Below are 19,710 nucleotides of genomic sequence, written 5' to 3' on the forward strand. Positions count from 1 at the left end.
GAGCAAAGACAGCGACTTTGAGTACTTAGAGAAGAGTCCTTTGTGAAATATTATATAGAAGAAGGAGTGAGGGTTCTTCTCACAGAAGGAAAAACTGATATCACTGATTAGGGTCAGAAGTACCTGAATTTAGCAAGCAGGATAACGTTTATATTCAGATGAGAAACAGACATTCAAATCACAGAGAAATAGATCCACATGATTCATCCTAGGGTATGGTTAGGGAAGTTTAATCACCAAAAAGAAAAGTGTTGTGGAGAATTACCAGCAGGCTGGGAAATAAATACAAGTGTTGGGATGAAGCCCACTAAAGAACCAGTCTTTTTCTGCAGCCCTGTGAGAGTGTCCAGTCTGATGGCTACATGATCTGTCTGTTGACAGCAACTGCTGGGATGATTTTCAGGTGGTAAATATAGGTAATCAGTATCTGAAACAGTGAGATGTTTATATATTTGGAAGATATATCAGTATTTATTTTGGTTAACTGGAATGTGGTAGATGAATCGTCGAGTCGTTTAGGTTGGAAATGTAAGGTATAACATATGCAGGTATTCTTCCCAAGAATGCCAAGGCAGTGGAAGGAATAAAAAAAAAGGTTTATTTCAGATGGAAGGACCACTTTTTAACAATGCTGCCCTGCACACCAGGGGAAAAAGGCAAGGCCCCGACTTCTCCAAGGCTTTTTGTATCTTCTCTCTCTCCTCCCCCACCCTCTCTGGCCCGAGGAGGTCTTGTACATGTCTGCAAACATTTTACCTCTCTGCATACCAGGGAGATAGCTTGCTCATAGCTTCTCCCTGAAATGCAAAAGGAAGGAAAAAAAAAAATCTAACCCATTTGAGAAGGCATTTTATAGTCTTCCTAAACAAAATCGAGTTCTAGCTTTCCGTCACAAATTCTTCCGAAATTGTACCTCTCCCTACAGAAAAAACCCTGAAGATCCACCACTAAACCATGATCCCTTAAGATCCACCACGTGCCAAGTCCACCACTAAACCATGACCCTACGTGTGCCACATCTACACATCTTGAGTATTTTATTTTTTATTAGGTATTCTAATCTTCTAACTGGTGTCATGTCAAGCACGTATATACAGAGTCATGTGAAGCAGCTAACTTTGTGACTATAATTTAGTACTCCAACCTCTGATCAAATACTAGAAAAACCAGGGTGTGGGGGGGTGGCCTCACCAGTGCCCAGCACAGGGGGACAATCCCTGCCCTGGGAAATTGGGAAGCATCACTCCTGTTTTCAAAGAGGGCAGAAAGTTAAGGCAGCTTCTTTATTTAACACTATAAAAGTAATCAGTAATGTTTTATTAATGGTAAAACAAGTAAAGATATATGATATTAGAAAATAAGATTTTTTTATCGACTTCTTACTCTAGAAGTAAATAATGTAAATTATTTATAAATAAGTAAAAATTAACATAATTCTGATATGCCTTGCTCATTGCCTCCACAGGGTGTTATACAACTTTGCTTTCACTGTTATCTGTAGCTGTGTGTTTGTCAGAGTATTAATACTGGTCTTAATTTTATTTGGATTTTATAGTCCAAATATCTATTTGGACAATAAAGTGTTTCCAGTATCATATTAAGGATACCTTTTTTATCATATCAAGGATACTTTAATTGATTGTAAGTATTTTAGTGATGTAAAATTTCCTATATATTAAGATACAGCACCTTATCAGTTCTTTAATGTGCTTTGAAGACTTTAATGGGATACATGATGGAATTTTTTTACGTTCTAATACAAGACAGTATTTTAGGACATTTTGACAAATTAAACTGGCATGAGAATATAATTACAAGAACAGCATATTTCTGTAATATGTAGCTTTCTGTACTTTTTTTGTTAGTCTTGCCAGAGTTCTGTAGTGAAAGAAACCTTTTTCTAGGGATTTTTATTTGGTAAACTGAATTAAAATAGAAAAAAATTATAATCACCTTTCACAACTATGGTTTTCATATGTGCTGAATTCCAGAACAGTGGGGACTACATAGTTTCACATTTTAAATTTGGGATTTTAGGCTACTTCTGTTATAAAAATAGCAAAAGTGTAGTTTTGCAGAAACTATTCCATTTTGGCTGAAAAGGAGCAAACAGCTAAAGGTAAGAAAAAGAGCTTTCTTTTTCAGTTGAAAGGCTTCCACTGAAGAGACTCCTTTTAAAAATGGAGTTTTATACAATTCAGTGGTGATATTCTTCATCTGGTACATGAATAGCATATTGTAAAATTCTGATCTTAAATGTAGAGATGAATTATGTAACTTCCTAAATATCTTCTACTTCCAAAACCTTAAAATTCCACCTGTTCTCCGGCCAACCTTCCCCCCCTCCCACAAATCCAAGTTGTAAACATGTGTCATAAAATGTCTGTATTACTCTGCAGTCAAGCAAACCTATAAACAGACCTATGGGTAACAGTGTTATGTCTAATCAGTGAAAAATAATAAGGAATCCATGTATATTTACCTCTCATTTTGGCAAGTTTTGATTTTAAAAAAATAAAGGTGTGTGAATAAATACACTAGAAGTCCTGTTGTGTTCTTTTTTTTTTTAACCATTGGGGGTTTTCCTTCATTTCCTCCTTAATTCTGCAGGTGCACCTCTTGTGCTTCTGCTACTTCCAATTTTGGATATCTAGGACAAAAGCATAGGAATTGCCAAGGCCACTGCCTGATTTCTGAGACACTCTCCATCTCCCTGTCTCAGGAATCTCCCTGACAAATCATTTAATGCTGTCTGGTTATTTTTACTGGATGTTTATAGTTTCTGAGAACGTTAGATTTTCAGGATTTATAGGAATCTCAGTTTGTCACTTTGTTCTCCCGAATCTTGGAAGCAGAACACTTTGGCTCAATAATGTTATTCCCTATTTCATGAGTGGCTTTGGGAACCTGGGGCTTAAGTTTTTGGGGCAGTGACTTTAGAGCAGGAATTTGTTTCCTGAGCTGATAACCAGATAAGTTGTGCTGCAGGTGATAGAGATGTTTTAAGAAGTGGCTCCTGGTTTTCTCTACTGTGATGCTTTTGATGTAGAGTAATGCTAATTTAGAGGCAGGACTGGGTGGGTATCCTCTGTTGTTGTTTTACTGCTGTGTACAGAATGTCCCTGGCAATTCCCAAAGCTTGGACACAAACTTCCTGGTGATAGTTTTGAAACAAACTTTGGTGGTGTGGGAACGTTTCAAAGCTGCAGCAGGGGATGTTCAGGCTGAGCATTATGAAGCATTTCTTTGTGAGAGGGTGGTCAGACACTGGAACAGGCTCCCAGAGAGGTGGTCGATGCCCCAGGCCTGTCGGTGTGTCAGAGGCATTTGTATCTATTAATACAGCTTTAAAATTATTATTTCTCTCTTTTTTCCTCTCTTATTTTGCCCTTCGGTATTTAAAATACTGAATATGTAATTTTTTTTTTAAAGATTCTGCATATATTTAGGATGACTATTGTTGAGGAAGGAGAGGGGACACCTCCACTAATAATTTTAGTAGGAAGAAAAGAGATGACCCATATTACATTTGTGAAAGACTTGTTATATTTACAGTTACATGTTTTTCTTTTAAAAAGGAAATTGTCAAGGAAGCATTAATGGAGGAACAGAAACGAAGTGAAAAGGCTATTGAAGAAGCAGTGAAAAGGACAAGAGAGGAACTGATGGAATATATTAAAGAACAGAGAAGGGTGAGTTACCAGTGGCTAATGGGTTTCACTTCATGCAGTGAGAAATTGGTAAAGTTTATTAATCCTGAAATGTGTCTTAAAATGCACAAGAAAACAGAATCAGGAGTTAGATTTTCAGATCTTTCACCCATTTTTTTTCCAACAATTTGTTATTATGATATATTTCTTTTCATATATAAATTTATAGACCTTTAAATTCATCCAAGCCAAAAAGGAGAAATTATTATTTTGGTTAAAGTTTACAGCATTTCTTATTACAGTAACATAAAGATGGGGGCAAAAACACAGTCTGTCAGATTCAAATTGTGATCTGAGTTCAGTTCATTGAAAACATTTCAGTATAACTAACAGATGCTATTTTATGTTAACAAATGACCTTTATTGTGCAGTTTGCATGCACAAAAAAGTCATTAACTTTTCCTCTCAACCCACATCATAAGGGTATATACAGCCTGAAAATGTACTGGTATTCTGTTGAGAATGATTTATAGCCAGTGCATTGGTCTTGTTATGAAATCTTGTAATGTTCTGAAAGTTGGTTTCAATTGTTCTGTTAATGCTATATAGTGGTGGTTTAATGCTTGTGTATAAACAGTAAAATGTAACTCAAAGAACTTTGTTTTGTGTTCAGTAGGAGGAGAAAAATATAACACATTTCTCCCCTTTGAAGCTCTTTATAAAAACATAAACAGAAAATAATTTTTAAAAACCTTTTTTTCAAACAACAGTAGCAGCCCGAGGTACAATTTCAGTATTCTCAATAAATAAAATCACTCAACTTGAATTTAATTGGTAATGTCGTCCTGAGAAGGAAGTAGAAATAATGCATTTGGCCACTGCCTCTGTATTCCCTGATTTTATGGGTTGAGTAGTATTATGGTAAATAGGATTTACCTTCAGAAGTTTCACTCTGCTGCTTGTTAACCTTACTGTTGGGTGAGTTCCTTCCGTAATTCTGTGTGGAGACATTTCCTTTTAGCAGGATTTGTTTTATTTGCAAAGGCATTTAAACAGAATCCAGTGCACAACATGATCCATAAGGATGTTTGAGTGTAGCTGAAGTCAGCTATTGACAAAGGATAAGCTGTGAGGAAGGTGAGAGTAGGTCTACTATTAAAATAACTTGGGTCATAAATAAATTCTAGAGGTCAGTAGGACCTCTAGAGCAGACCATCCAGGCCATCTACTGCAGGCTCCTCACTGCTGACACATCACACCATGTTGAATTGACAGTCATTTCCTGCACATACTTCAATAGCAGCTCATCTCTCCTTAATCTCTTGGATTTCCAAAAATGGAATTTTGCCAGAATGCCCAGAGTTGGAGCTCGTTGCCATTATGTCATTGCCTGGCTGCTGTTTTACCTGTCCTGCCCTTGTGTGTGTGGGAAGTTTTCACAAAGCGTTGAAACAATGAAAATATCACCTTCAAAAAAACGAAATCCTCTTTGGTTTATCCAGCAGGAGCATAAATTCCATTCATTTCCTTGAGTTCTTGTATACCAAAGCCTTGCAGTCAGTTTTTTTCTCATATTGACACATATCCACTCATTTAAAAAAAAAAAATCATCTATAAGGACAGCTAGATTTTTCTGGCATAGGATTTAGAAAGACTGCCTGTATTTGGGAGTGAAAGATGTGTTTAACTTCAAATCATTCAGCATAATAACTTTTATGTGATTAAATAACAGGCAGAGGAAATGGACCTTGGTCAAAGCCCACGTACCTGTAAGAGTAACAAATATAGTTTATGGACTATGCTAAAATGTAGCAGCTTATGGAAGGAATTCCTAGAAAGAACTCAGGGTAAATGCCTTGTTTTCTTCTCTGAGATTCGGTGACCTTTGTTGTCCTCTGAGTGATGGGGGCATCCCAGTTATAAACTTGCAAAGGTAACACACCCTCTGTACTTTTCATCACTGTTTTGAAAATCAGTTTGTAGAATCCTTCAAACCACAGGACATGGGCACACCAATGTTTGTACCTGGTTAGCAGTGGTTAAGTGCTTCAGAAAAGGGGCCATCAACTGATTCTTATCCACCTTGTTTTCTAATAGTACAAATGACATTTCATCAATATATCAAAGTAGCTTGTAATTGCTTAGCAATTTATTTACTTAAAGCTTTTTTTTTAGTAAGTGTTATATAATTAATACAAAAAAATTAACATACAAATACTATTATAAAATAGTTGTGATATCAGTTTAAGAAATCCAGTTGTGGTTTTGGCAGTTAGAGTTTTGCTACAAATATTTTAAAATATTAATGAGTATTTACAGCTGTATTTGTGCTTGGAGTCCTGGAAGAATTTCCATAACATTTTATAGAAGTTGGATCTGGCAATCCCACAAGATCTGCAGTGCATTATAAATGTAGTCCAACGTGATATTGTAAATAATAAAAAATAAATAATATCAATATTTGCTTTGAGTTGGAAAGAATTGATTGTGAATGAGTCTTTTTAAAAACAGATTGATTCGATGACTATTTGTAGAAATCATTTGTGTCAACATAACGTAAAGTAAACCATAGAAAATTCCTGTTGCAGTTCCAAAAGTGTTGAGACCTACCAACCATGAAACCAGCACATCAGTGACGTATATAGAGCTTAACAGTCCCTTAGTGAAGAAAATGAACAAATGCAGGGGATTATTTGAATTAGTAGAAAGTTACTTAACAAAAAACAGGAATATCATCATGCTAAAATGATGACAAGGACAAACCTACCTTCCTCTGTATTGAAACCAAAAAAGTCACTTAAGCTGGCAGAGAATTAGCTGGCACTTGTTTTCACCTTCAAATAAAGAACACTGCAAGCTAAAAAAACCCCAATAAACTGGGATAGAAACAGGTGTTTTTAAACAATAAATGAAAGATGGGCCATACATTGTCATTATGCCATTTCATACTTCAAATATAATCCTAAGTTTTTACAGATATACAGCACTGTATTGGCAACAATTCAAGTTATGTACCACAGTCTTAAGTTTGTTTTCTCCATTCTATATTATGTGAAGAATTTGACCCTAGAAAAATGGTATTTTTATGTTGCCACAGGTAACATCCTAAGAATCTGGGTATCTAAGATGTGAAGGAAATTTCAGTCAGGAATTTAATTCTTTATTATTTCATTTTTATTTTGTAACAGCCACCTTTATGAAGCATAGAAACTGAACTAGAGTAAGACTGTCCTAGTGTTTGGTTTTATGCTGAATGTTTGTGAAGGTGTTCCCTCTTCTTAGGTGGAACAGCTCTGGGTTTTTTCAAGGGTTGATAGTTTTGTTTTGTTAAAACTGTTTCCTCTATTTTATATGACTGGCAGGGATGATTTTTTAATATTATTTACAGATAGAATGCAAAAAAAAAAAAGTCCAAATTTCATAAAAACAGTTTTTCAATAATTCAGAAAGTCTGAAAATATTGAAAGCTGTGTAATACTGATTTAAGCAAGTGTATGTGTGTATATCACAGTCACCCAGAGAGTCCTGCCTGAATTTTATGTATCCAGGTGTTTTATAAAAATTCTAATGATCAAAGTAATTAATTGGTCACTACTGTACTTCAAACTAAGATCTGTTTCCAATTATTTGCTGTTAGAAAGATCAGGAAATTCTTTACTCAACTTCATGTGTTTTTTTCATACTTGAACAGTGTTCAGACTTCTTGTACATAATCTGCAAATGTTGTTTGCCTTTTTTTAAAAACTAAGCACTGTTAATTCTTAAAATCACACAAATGTTAGGAAGCTTTGTGGTATGGAGGTCTACAAAAGTATTCTGTTGTCCAATTCCAGTGTTCCATTTTCTGTGCTACAGATTGGAAGTTGTTTCTAAATCTCATAGTTTAGTAATTTACAGCCTCTTCATTGCAATTCAATGCTTAAAAAAATAGTCATTCAGTATGTTCTAGTTTGAATATTTATAGCAGACAAAAATGTAGTGGTCTAATGTTATTGTGCCTATTATTTATCTACGTTTTAATTTTTAATTTAATTAGCTGTGCAGAGAAAAAAATTAATTATTGAAGGTGACATACATAGAACAAAGTAAGTCGTGAGAGTTTCCTACCAAATAAATGTTGTGCTGAATAGGTTATTTAAAGAAATTTTCTAAACTACAAAGATTCACTCCATGAGATAAATACTTAGATTAAGCATTGGAGTTTCTGAACCAACATAGCCAGCCAGCAAGAAAATTTTAATTTTTCCTATTTACATTGACATTCATATTCCCTCAGGAAAATGTGCTGCTTGTTTTCTGACAGCAAAACTAAGTATATTAAGCGGTCACGTTTTGTCTGCTCATTGTAAACAGCTTTCATTGGCTTTAAAGGGCGTATTTTGACCCACCAGGGAAAGCTCACACGTGAGGACTTGAGTAAACATTTGAATGACAGACTTGTTTTTGCAGCCCCTGCTTCCCTGAAAGTCAGACACTTGTCATAAATGCCCTCCCATCCTGATTTAAGGGGCAGAAACTGGGAGCAGAAGATGTCACCATCACAATGAAACTCACTGTGCTACTGTGTGTTCCCATATGATTTGTGCAGCTGTGCCTCATAACCTTTAGAAGAAAACACAACTAAACATTGCATTTCTCTGACTATGTTTACCAAACTGTAAGTGCACACTTCAGAGTTGCAAAAGCTAAAGAGTCATGTTTTTGGGGTTCAGTACGTAATAGATCATTTTTTTTTTCTGATATTGTGGAAACTAAGGACTATTTCAACAACAGTATTTATATATATATATATACCAGCTTATACTGGCAAGCTGGTATAAGCTGTGTCTGTCTTACAGCAAAGTGAAGAAAAAGCCAAGTTTTTCTCTTCTGAGTCTGCATAGAGAAATTACTCCTTTATTTTGGTAATAGTACAGGTATTTTTGTGAACTGCAATTCCAGGCCCATTTCCTGCTTCCCTGACCAGGTGCTTTCTGTGCAGCTTTGTCCAGCCAACAGGATGTGTGGGAGGTCCCTCCCTCTGTGGAACCAGAATTATTTTTGTTCTTTTCTCTAAAAGACTTGGAATATTTGGAAAATACTAGTTTATCCTGATAAAACACCTCTATATAAGGTCAGCTCATCTTGGGTAAGGGCAAGTCATACATTTTCCCAGTTTCAGTGGGATTATTCTGGAAAGAAATAGGTATTTACCATTTGGAGAGGAAATTGTGCATTTCATTCTGTGCACAGGTGTATTGTAGAAACAATGCTTTTTAGGGGAAGAAAAATAGCAATCAATTGATCAAAGTGATCAAGACAGCAGAAAATACCTATGAGTGAATCAGATTAACACTGCTAATTTTCCCCATGGCTATCCTTGTTTATCAGGGTTATTTTTAATATTCTACTGGATTTATGGAGTGTATTTGTGTATTTTGTATGTTTGTTTTGTCTGAAGCCAAACAACTAGACCTTTAATTTCCCTTTGGAGTAGGTTTCTAACTGATACACTGTCTTTTCAGTTTGGTTATGGTACAAAATCTCAGTTCAGTTTTTTTTAAGTGCCACATATTACATTTCATAATTAAATATAGTCATCCAGATTTGATTTGTCATGAATGCAGTTTTAGAACTTTCTTTGTTTACCTTTGATTTTGTAGATGAGCTGCAAAGCCCATAACATCTATCTCAAAAGCACCTTTACCAGTATAGACTGTGGAAGGTGATCTATGTTTCAATTGCTACTAACCCTTGTTATCTGTGTAGGTTTTTTTCCTAATATGTGAAGTCTTTTCTTTGCAGGTTCTTAATTTTTTAATATTCTAAGAGAGGATTTTGTGATGAAAACTAGTATCTTATATTCAGTTATTTAAGGTAAAGACTGCAAAAGAGTGCATGAAGTTCAAGTTTAATTAGATTTATCCACCTTGTTAAGGAGAGGCAGGAAATTCCTTTGGGTTGTTCAAATTGTCTGAGAAACTGTCTGTAATTCACTCATGAACATATGAGAAGATATGTGAACCTCTACATAGTTGCTCTGTTATTCATCCATCAAAATCCTCACAGAAAATGGTCAATGAAGTTCGTCTTTAAAAAAAAATCAGACTAAAAGTTCTCCCTTTACTTGTCTTAGTGCTGCAGTTGAAAGAAAACTTTATTTTTTTACAATACTGGCATAAGCACCTTAGTTAGCATATAGGTCATATAGTCTTAATAAGGACCTTGTAATTTATAGCCCTTTTTGTATGAAGAACTAGATCAAATTAATAGGGAAGATTAGTACAGTAGAAGAGAAATAAGATGTCTGTCTGGAGGCTGAAACTGGCTATGATTGTAAAAAGGAATTTGAAAACAATGTTATGACCAGAAAACACCTTCAAATGTCAGTTTAATAGAAAATAACAAAGGTTTATTGGACCCTCTTGTGAGACAGATAAAATTCCATGGTTTTTTCTTGCTATTGATTTGTAATTTTCTATTTAAAAAGGTGACATTATCTTCGTAAAAAAATCTCACCCATACACAGGTCTTCACTCTCATTATTGTAATTGTGGTATGTTGCATATTAAGCAATTTTTTCATAGCATTTTGTCTTCCCATCCAGCTAAGAGTTGACATAGAGCTCAACTATTGATTATCTATATTTTGTCTTTCCTGAAATTATTAAATTGGTTGCTTTCTAGACTTTTGTTATGTAGGTATCTCCATTTAGCTGTGAATTCCTTGACCTTCTGTTGTTGACTGCACCTTTGCTTTCCTCTCTGTGCTTCTATAGGTGCATGATGGTAACTACTTTTTTGATACATCTGCTGCTACTGCCAGTAACCATTGCAACTCAACCAATTCCTCCCTTGAAATCTGACTCCTAATGTAGCTTTAAATCCAAGAGCTCAGATCCTTGAGGTGATAATTACATTTAGATTATAAACTAATTCTTCTACTTTATTTATATAAAGTATGCCTAAACTTTTTAGCTGGGCACATCCAGTATTTATTTTTTTATAAGTAAAATTCGCACAATTATCCACTATTTCTAATAAAGTATATATTTGCACAACTGACGGGCGTGATGATGGAAATAAAAGAAGAAGCCTCCTTACCTGTCTTTCAGAAATGTACTGCATGTGAATGTGAAATGAATGTACTTTGAAAGGCTTCTAAAACAGCTGCTGATGTCTCAGATTGAACAGAAAAGAACTGTTCCCACCAAGTACTACACTAACTAGACTGTTCATTTTTTATTATATATTCAGGTTTTCAAAAGATATGGCCATGAATTGACGCCTACTTTGTCACACTTTTATTATTCATATTAAGGAGCTGCTTTTACTGATAAAGCTTGGAATTTGGTTTCTTGGGTAGGCAGACTAGACTATGTTATATCTCATATTCTTCAAGTTAACACTATGCATTAGTAGTGGAACAAGTTCTGTTAGAATTCCTGGGACACCCTTTCCTTTGTCTCCTTGCTGAACTGGTAGCTTTCATTTCTCCTGTGACAGGTCAGCTATTGTTACTCTCTGGTCTGATCCACAATCTACTCTCAGAGTCAGATTAATTTGCAACCCTGGTTTCCATCAGGGACAAGTGTATTAGAGCAGTGATTGTATAAGATACTCCCTCCATCCCTGTAGATCCAGACTGCAATTTTTCCTGTATAGGGGGTAGTACCTATGTAATGAGACATCACAGAACCTGGGGTTATGATGGACAGGACTGACCATTCCCTTCTTGAGCAAGAGATCCAATTCCTTACCTGGGACAGAGGGTGTATCTTCCATTTCATCTGATGCTCTCAATCCATCTGCAAGGTGAGATTAGAGGGATACTGCCAGAGACTCAGGAGAGAGAGAGGGGGAAAAACTCTCACCTTGAATTCAGTGTATTTAGGAAAAGAAGGTGGGAATAAGAGAGAGAACTTGAACAGAGGCTGATAGAAAATGTTCCAGTGGCAGGGTTCTGATATTAGTGTATCTTACAGTTGTGAATAGGAAGGATCCCCCTGGCAAAGACTCGTGTTACAGATTAGTAACTTTCCTGTATTGATCCATTGGTTTTAAGTCACTTGCAAAATCATGGATCAACACCAGAGAATGTAGTTGTGAACTCTTGTAGGTAAAGCTTATGCCCTTCAGTGCAAGCCAGTTATTATGAGAATTTTGATATGTGTCATTGTTTTGCAAGTGTGCTTGATTTCAGACTTCAAGCACAGCTTTCCTCTGAAGGTTTATTATTTGAAGACAAGTGCAAGTGGTTATGAAAATCAGTTTCTTTTAAGTTATTAATCTCGAATGAGTGATTTTTTAATTTTTTTTTTAATACTTGTTATATTTTAATATGCCTTAAAACAAAATAGGGTGTCATTACCATTCTTGTTCCTGAATGTTTGGCTTGGCATTTGATGCAAGGCCTCAATTGCAGGCTGACGTGCCAGCAGCTGAAGCTGAAAACAAGACTGCGGTGGGCAAACTCAAGATTTAATTTCAGAAAGAGTGTTTATATTTTCCCTTGGGCCACATTAATGAGAGTCCAAACCCTAAATGTTACCACCAACACATTTTAACAGACCAGTTTCCCAGTTTTTAAAGTGTGGTGTCACCTTGAGTATTTTTCTTTCAATGTTTTCCCCTTCTTCTGACTTTAAAAGAAAAGCAATGAAGCTGTACCATTTTTGGCTGAATTCAGTGTCATGTTTGGTGAACATAAAGTTCTGTGACATGCAACAAAGTTGAATTTAACAACATTTAATCCTGTCTTCTATTTCTGCATCAACTATTTGAAGAATTCAGCTTTAGGTTACCAATGCAAACCCTCACGTTACTACAGAACACACCAACATCCAGCATGTGATGTAGGGGTCCCTGTGTTGATGTCCTGAATCCTCCTGATATCAGAACATCTGTGCCATGCCCAGGATGAACTTGTGACCAACAGGTCAGTGCCAAGAGAGACAGTAGTGATGGGGTCACTGAGAGTTCCTCAGCTCAGTTTCCTGCACCTTCAGCTGGGCCTGTTTTGTGGCTTTAATAGGATTAAAGAAACATTTACATTGAGGCTTTAGGAGCATTTTCACACTGCTCCTTTACCCAATTCAAAGAGCAGTATAAATCCCAAGGATTAAGCAGGGGATTTATGGGAAGTTGTAGTGTAAGATGAGTTGGAGCACCTGGCTCTCCTTTTCTCCTCTGTGGATAAGGAATACTGAAGCAGTACTGCATGGGATGTGGAAGTGAGCCTGGCATTTTTTTCCTGAACTTTTAAGTCTCTATAAGATTTGAAACTATTGTTTCTAAACATTACAATTAAAGAGAGTTCCTGATGGAGGGATATAGTATTTCAATTGATCGATCCTATGAGACATTTTTCTTTAGAGAGTATTATGGCACTTTTCTGCCACTTTCCAATAGTGAAACATCATGCATTTAAGGGAATATTTAATTTCCTGGAAATTATAGTACTCTGTCTTTAAAAAATGGAAAGGGGAAAAGAATACAATTCTCTGCCACTTAGGTTCATTGAAATCCAAAGGAAATTGTTAAATAACCAAAATTATAATTTTCAAACTCTTTGAGTGATCACTTATGCTGAGGAAAGCGATTTGCTTGAAACTACATACATAACCTATTGTATGTTTTTTGCAATTACTTTAGAGTAAAACTGCCAGAGTCTGAAATTCTTTACTTAAGTTAAAACTGTTTTATATATCCTCTTGTGCCTCAGTGTATAAATCTACAAAGGCTGAGATTATGCCTGTACTCTTTAGTCAGGCGAGATTCCAGTTGAAACTGAAATCAAGTGGTGTTATTACTGAGAAAATATTGTGCTATCAAAGCCAAAAAGGGAAAAAATAACAGGATGAATTATAATGTTCCGCAGCGAGATGAGTGGATACTACCCTATTTCAAAGCTCCTCTTGTGATTCGGGTGTATTGTGTTTTTAATCCAATGTGTATCATTACAATTACTGCAAGAGTAACTTTGGATTTGGTCTGCAATCACATAATTATACAACTTGCTCTGTGGGCATAGGCTGTTCACAGGAATAAAGATTTGCAGTGTGCCCTGTGCAGTGTCACCCAGATGTATCTATCTGTGGGTAGTGCTGTGGGTTTCCACATCATTACACCTGAGGTCCAGGGAAATGGAAAATGTCATCCAGGGAAATGGAAAATGTCATCCAGGGTCCCTCTATTCTGCAAGTATTTGATAAGAAAGGAGAAGAGACTCCCATATTTCTCTGTTGTCCATTAGGAAGGCTGTGTGTGGCAGGAGGAAGTGAGGCATCCTTACACACCTCTGCTCCCCTGTAAGTGAGGCTCTCCTATGTTGTTCCTGATTCCTCCTTCAGTGTTAGGATTTCATACTGTACTTCTGGAAATGTGAGAGTTGTAACCAGATCACTCGTTTGAAGATTCGGTGTTTTGTGTTCTCAAAATAGGTTTTGATATTAAGTTGAGGAAAAAAAATTCAAAGTTCTTAATTAGTTTTGTGGAATTACTCATTTTTGCAATGCAACTCGTGACTCGTGCATTTTCAAGAGTCCTTTAGATTAACTGAGAGTAGGTAATTTAACAAAGAAAACCCAACAACAACAAAACCCAGAAAAATCTATGCATCCATGTGTGTAAATGAACATGTATACCCTTATTTTGCCATCCTAGTGAGAAAATCAGACAGGTCAGCTGAATTTTGAAGGTTAAATATTTAATATTCTAGTAGACTGAATAAGTGAATGTTTTGAGGACGAGGACTTTGTGAAGTTTTGTCATTCCTATTAAAATAAAACCTTTATTCATTTGCTGTCTTTGTCCTTCAAATTCATCTATATTCTTGTAACCAGATTTGTATTTCACTGTCATTTCTTAATTTAGAATTTTGGAATAAATGTAACTAGGTATTTTGCAGTTATAAATTTGCTCTTTAAGTTAGTGTAGTCCACATTTCTTTGTACTAGACGGAAAGTTTAATCAGTTCAGCATGATCAACTTGGATTAATTAAAGCTAAGGATATCATCTGCAATTTTATTTTCTTAGTCATAGGTCAACTTCTTGGCTTTTTCCAAGTCCCTGCTGTACCATTCTCTTGGCACCAAGGGGATCCTAAAGAGCCTTAGAAAGTTAATGAGGGACGTGCTCAGCAAAGGCATTTTGGCATCCACCTGCAGGACTGTCAGATTGCAAAAGAGAGCAGGCAGTTGTTCCACTCTGATTGACTTTATTGGGAGTTCCCACTGCAAAGATCAGAAGTTGGGTCACGCTCCCGTCCATCCCTAGATTTCTGTGATACCATCTCAGTTATGTTGGAATTGAGCCCCAAAGAGACAGGGACAGAACACAGAAGGCCCTTTTCTCCTTTGTGTTTCCGTGACACGCAGGGACAGTTTTGTGGTCTCTGGATTTGTGTGGTGAGGATCCAAAAATCACACTCCTCTTAATAAGATGGTCTGTAGAATTTCTCTGTCCATGTACCAGGGTAGGATTAGCTCAGAGTAATTGCAGAGCCACCAGAAAGTCCCTTTTCTTAGCAGATTCTCTTGGCTGTGTGGCTTTGAGGGGAAATTGTTTTTTTATTTTGTTCAATGCACAAATAAAATGAGAAGATACCTTTGTGCATAAGGATGCATTATTCTGAGTGGGTTTTGCTACAGCTCAGGAATATTCAGGGTTCAGTGTTTGTTTGGTTTGGGGTTTTTTTACTGCTTCTCTTTTACACCCAAGTTCTTTTATGTGGAGATATTTGAACCTCAGTAGTTTTATGTGCTTACTTTTTTTGTTGAGTTTTTAGCTGGGGAGTTATTGGAGACTTTTCATAGCTGGTTATATGCAGAAATTTTCAAGCTATTTTTATCCCAAGTCTTGCAGCTTCTTTGTTCCATTTGTCAGGTATGTCTTTTGCTGTTTTTAGCCTTCTGATGTACTTTGATTTGAAAAAGTAAATGGGAAAGTTGGCCTTACCATATGTGTTTTGATGAATCTTTCCTATGATTATTTCCTGCAATTGGATTCCCACAGCAAACCCAGTGGGATCAAAATTTGAGACTTAATCAAGTTGTCTGTGATGCTTGAAAAACATGTAAAGTAAATTTTCTTACCTACAGCAATAGTAAGATTAGAGAGATGAAGCAAAACGATGTGGTTTCCTGTTTACTTTTTTTATTCAAGTCTTTATCCATGTGTTAGAAATTTAGCAAGATGCTTCAATGACTTATAGTTAATATGTATATATGTTATTTCTCTGCTTTGGCTGCAGGCTACTGACTCATATTATTATTATTATTGTGGTCAAGTGTATTTTTCCCTCCCTTGCCCTTTTCCCCCCACTCCACCCTGCTTAGCAACAGCTTCTTGTCCTTTTTTTTTTTTTTTAAATGTAAAATGAGGTATTGCTGGGTTAAAAAACTGCTCATCTATTTGTGGTTGTATGTCCTTGATGTTATTATTTCACTCCAAAGCCTTAATACAGATCTGCCTCTGGAAAAGCAGCAGAATAGCCAGTCTAGTAACCAAAGTGCTTTGGGTAATGCACTATAACCATGCTGTTGAGAAGTCTCCACTGGCTGATGGTTGCAAAAGGGATTTGGAGTTGTGTGGAGCATAAAGCCTGCAGATTATAATGTTTTGCTGGTGATTTTGTCCTCCTCCTTGAGAATCTTCTGCTTGTGGTGCTGTAAGTGATGACCTGCTGAGAGCTGTGGGTGCTCAATCTGGGTCTGTTTTGGAACAAGGAGGTCTTGTCTTTGATGACATTGTTGCAGCTGCAGCTCTGTGAAGTGCTTCTCCAGCAGCTGTCCCGAATTTTGCTGCACTAGTTTGGCTTCAAATGTCCAGCAGAGTTTTCCAGTAAAATGTGACTGTGTGTAAAAATCATTATCAAAAGATTCCATCTTCTCAATGTTGAAGAAGTCCAATACTAAGTGTGGTCTCAAAAGGTTCTGTCTGAATGGCAGAAAATCAGTTTTGTTTTCCCTGAACCTTAATGCTTAATTACTTATCCTAATTCATGTATATGCTTGCCACTGACTTAATGCTAATTTTATCACAGATTCACTGCAGGCTGATTTTCCTTGTTTAATTTCTCCGTGTGAATCCATCAACTTTAATCTACAATGGTAATTTTAGAAAGATACCTGTATTTCATGTGATATCATCTTTGCCTATGCCTTCAAGAATATACTGTTTCATTCTGTCACGTCTTAAAAATTAAAGTTTCATTAAAATGAAAATCTGGCTGTTAAATCAAGTGATGCTCAGAACCAAGAGGTAACATTTTTCTCATGCTGCTTCAGTGTGTACCAAACTACAGTGTGTTATTAGGGGACACTTTGCTTTAGAGACAGACAGTGACATATAGTGTCACAGTTTCACAGGAACCCTCAAATAATCATGATACAACTCCAGCCTCCTTGATGTCTAAGTAGACTCAATATAGTCTGACTCATTATGTTGTTTGTAGTTTCAACTTTCTTTATAACATTGGTTTTGCAGCACTGATTCTCTGTGAGGTGTGTTATTAACCATCTGCTGTACTTCTTAGAGGCAAGGAAGTTGTGCTCCTGGTGAACCTCCTTTTAATGCAGAATCAGAAAGCACTCATGGAAATGGAAAAACAGTTATACAACTGTGGAGAGGTTTACCCTGTGGTTTCACAGTCGTGCACATTATTAGAGTGGGTTTTTTCAGTTTGTATACACTGCAAATGCTTTTGATGCAATAATTACTTCTCTTTTACGTACCTATCCCCCAAGAATGCAAAATATATTCTCTCAGTAATAAAAAAAATTGTTCTTATTAATGCCTGCATTTACTGTTGACTTTTCAATTAGGCTTAATTAATCCAGTTCTGTAGACATCATCTTGGTACTGTAAGGCAGTTCTGTGGGCATGACTCAACATGAGCCCATCAGATAAAAATGTTTTATTTGGTTTGATAACAATAGTGATTTTTACATGTAAGAAGATTGCTGTTGCTTTTAACAAAGCATGGTTACCCTGGATTAGTTTGGAACATGTATGCATACTAACAATTTAAGCACATCTTTGCTACCAAATCTATCACCCAGCCCTGCACTCGGGGTTTTCAGGAAGCGTAGTCTGATAGTCTTCAGGCATTTTCCTGGACAGATGGTAATTTGTGGTTATGAAGCTCCACAGAGGCCCTGTGTAATCTCTGCCAAGTCATTTGTAGCCATATTAAAACAACACGTGAGGGTGCCCAAGGCTGACTTGGGTACTTAAAAGAGTTGAAGATTAACAGAAAACCCTTGAGAATTTCCACGCTCCATGAGCACAGAGAGTCTGACAAGCCTGGGTAGAAAGCACTTACAAATCCTTTATTTAGGTGCTATTTTTCTAGTTCTTTCTTCCGTATCAGAGGAGATGATCTGATGAATTTGGCCACATTGTGATGAGTCTCCTGCTTGTGCCTGCCTTGTGGGGACTGTGATCCAGTGTGTCTCAGAAGCTGTGCAGACACTTGCCAGGGCCAAACACTCACCACTTATCATTCAGTGGTTTTAGGGATGCTGTTCTCACGTATTTCTGTATGTTTATCAAGAATCTTGAAATCTGTGTCTTAAAACCAGGACAATCAGATTTCCAGACCAATAGAGTAGCAATTGCAGTAACTCTGTATTTTTAGCATGTGGTGATGGTCTATAAATAATTTGGTCAAGGAACCCCATGTTCATCATCTGTTAAGCAGGTAGGTCACTCCCAACATCGCTCACGTGTTAATGCACATAAACATTTCCATTATTGTTATTTTTGTGGGCTTAAAAAGTGCCTATTTCTCACCTCCTCCAGTAGTCTGAGCAGGTGCTGCAACCATTTTCAGTTCTCCATGCACTCAATTTAATTTCCTTGATTGAAAGCAAATTTCCTTCTCTTATTTATATGAGGGCAAGTTAGTATTTTCTTACACTCATGTGTCCAGCTGGGAGACTGGAGATTCTGAGTGGGTTGACAGGGTGTTTTCCCACCACCTTCAGAAACCAGGGAAATATGTTTTAAAGATGTGTCCAACATATGGTATTATTTTAATGATCAAGTTCAGAGCATAAAATCCTTAAGGTTTAGAAGTTGCAGCATTATTTATTTAAAGAGAAAAAAACATTTTCACATGGCAATATAATTTATGAAACATCACTCTTTCCTGGAGGTTGTCCTGAACACTGATGGCTTTCTAATGTGTAGCAGATACTGTATAAATTACAGCCATGAAGAACCTTGTTTTTATATACTTAGTAAGTGTTATCAATAGTAGAAATTCACAGGTGGACAGACAAAAATGTCCTGTCCTGGGATTAACTCTAAAATAAGCTCTGCTACACATATGTACCATATGGATCTGTTTTCCTTCTCATCCATTACAGAAATGAGAGGAAGCAGTTCATTGTTTCCTCATCCAACTCTCATATTTGCAGGTTCCTCAAGGTAATAATTTTTTTATATGGTCTACTTAATGTGCTAGGGAATTTTTTTAAAGCCTTCTGTTGACTCTGTGGGGAGTAGTTCACATAAGTGCATTGGGAAGGAGTTCTAGAAAATATATTTTTACTAGAAAATATAATCATGGAGCTGAACTTCTGCAACTACAGAACATTTCAGGATCATGCCAGGATCACTCACTAGCGTGGTTTAATTAGGGGGGGAAAAAACCCAACAAAACCTATCTATATGTCATAAAAATTGTACCAAACAACCCCCTTGTCTTTGGATTTTCCTCCAAGAGGGACATCTAGGAATCAAGATGTAAGAAGTCATTTATGAGTGTGTAATGACACTGTGATGTTCTGCTGAACACTGGGGTTTTTTGGGCAATATCCGGTCCAGGACATGCAAAGAGTCCTAAGTTGCAACAGTCCATTTCAAGGTTTGCTTCACACCATGAATTGGGGCAAGGAGGAGTCTACAAAAGTAAAGGTTTTAATAATACAAGAAAAGCCATGATTTTTCAAAAAAAAAAAAAATTCCCTCTAAAAATGTTCAGAAAATGCCACAGACTTAAATTGCAGTCATTTATTCACTTAGCACTGAAGCTCAGACCATTGTTTAGAAGGACCATGACTCTATTTTATAA

General features: G+C 36.4%; 1 protein-coding gene across 6 annotated transcripts in view; it reads left to right on the forward strand.

Moving 5' to 3' along the window:
• Positions 1-19,710, forward strand: part of CCDC91 (coiled-coil domain containing 91) — a 121,564-nt gene that overhangs the window by 85,152 nt on the left and 16,702 nt on the right. For 3 of the 6 annotated variants that reach the window (XM_027702512.1, XM_027702514.1, XM_027702513.1), the window contains 2 exons: positions 3,579-3,693; positions 4,986-5,206. In XM_027702512.1, coding sequence (XP_027558313.1) covers positions 3,579-3,693; positions 4,986-5,182 — 312 coding nt within the window. In that variant the 3' untranslated portion in view covers positions 5,183-5,206. The remainder of the gene's footprint in view (positions 1-3,578; positions 3,694-4,985; positions 5,207-19,710) is intronic. The other 3 variants (XM_027702516.1, XM_027702517.1, XM_027702515.1) reach the window with 1 other exon arrangement.

This window comes from Neopelma chrysocephalum, unplaced genomic scaffold, assembly GCF_003984885.1.
Source record: "Neopelma chrysocephalum unplaced genomic scaffold, ASM398488v2 Primary Assembly neopelma1_188, whole genome shotgun sequence".
In the NCBI taxonomy this organism is placed as follows: Eukaryota; Metazoa; Chordata; class Aves; order Passeriformes; family Pipridae; genus Neopelma; species Neopelma chrysocephalum.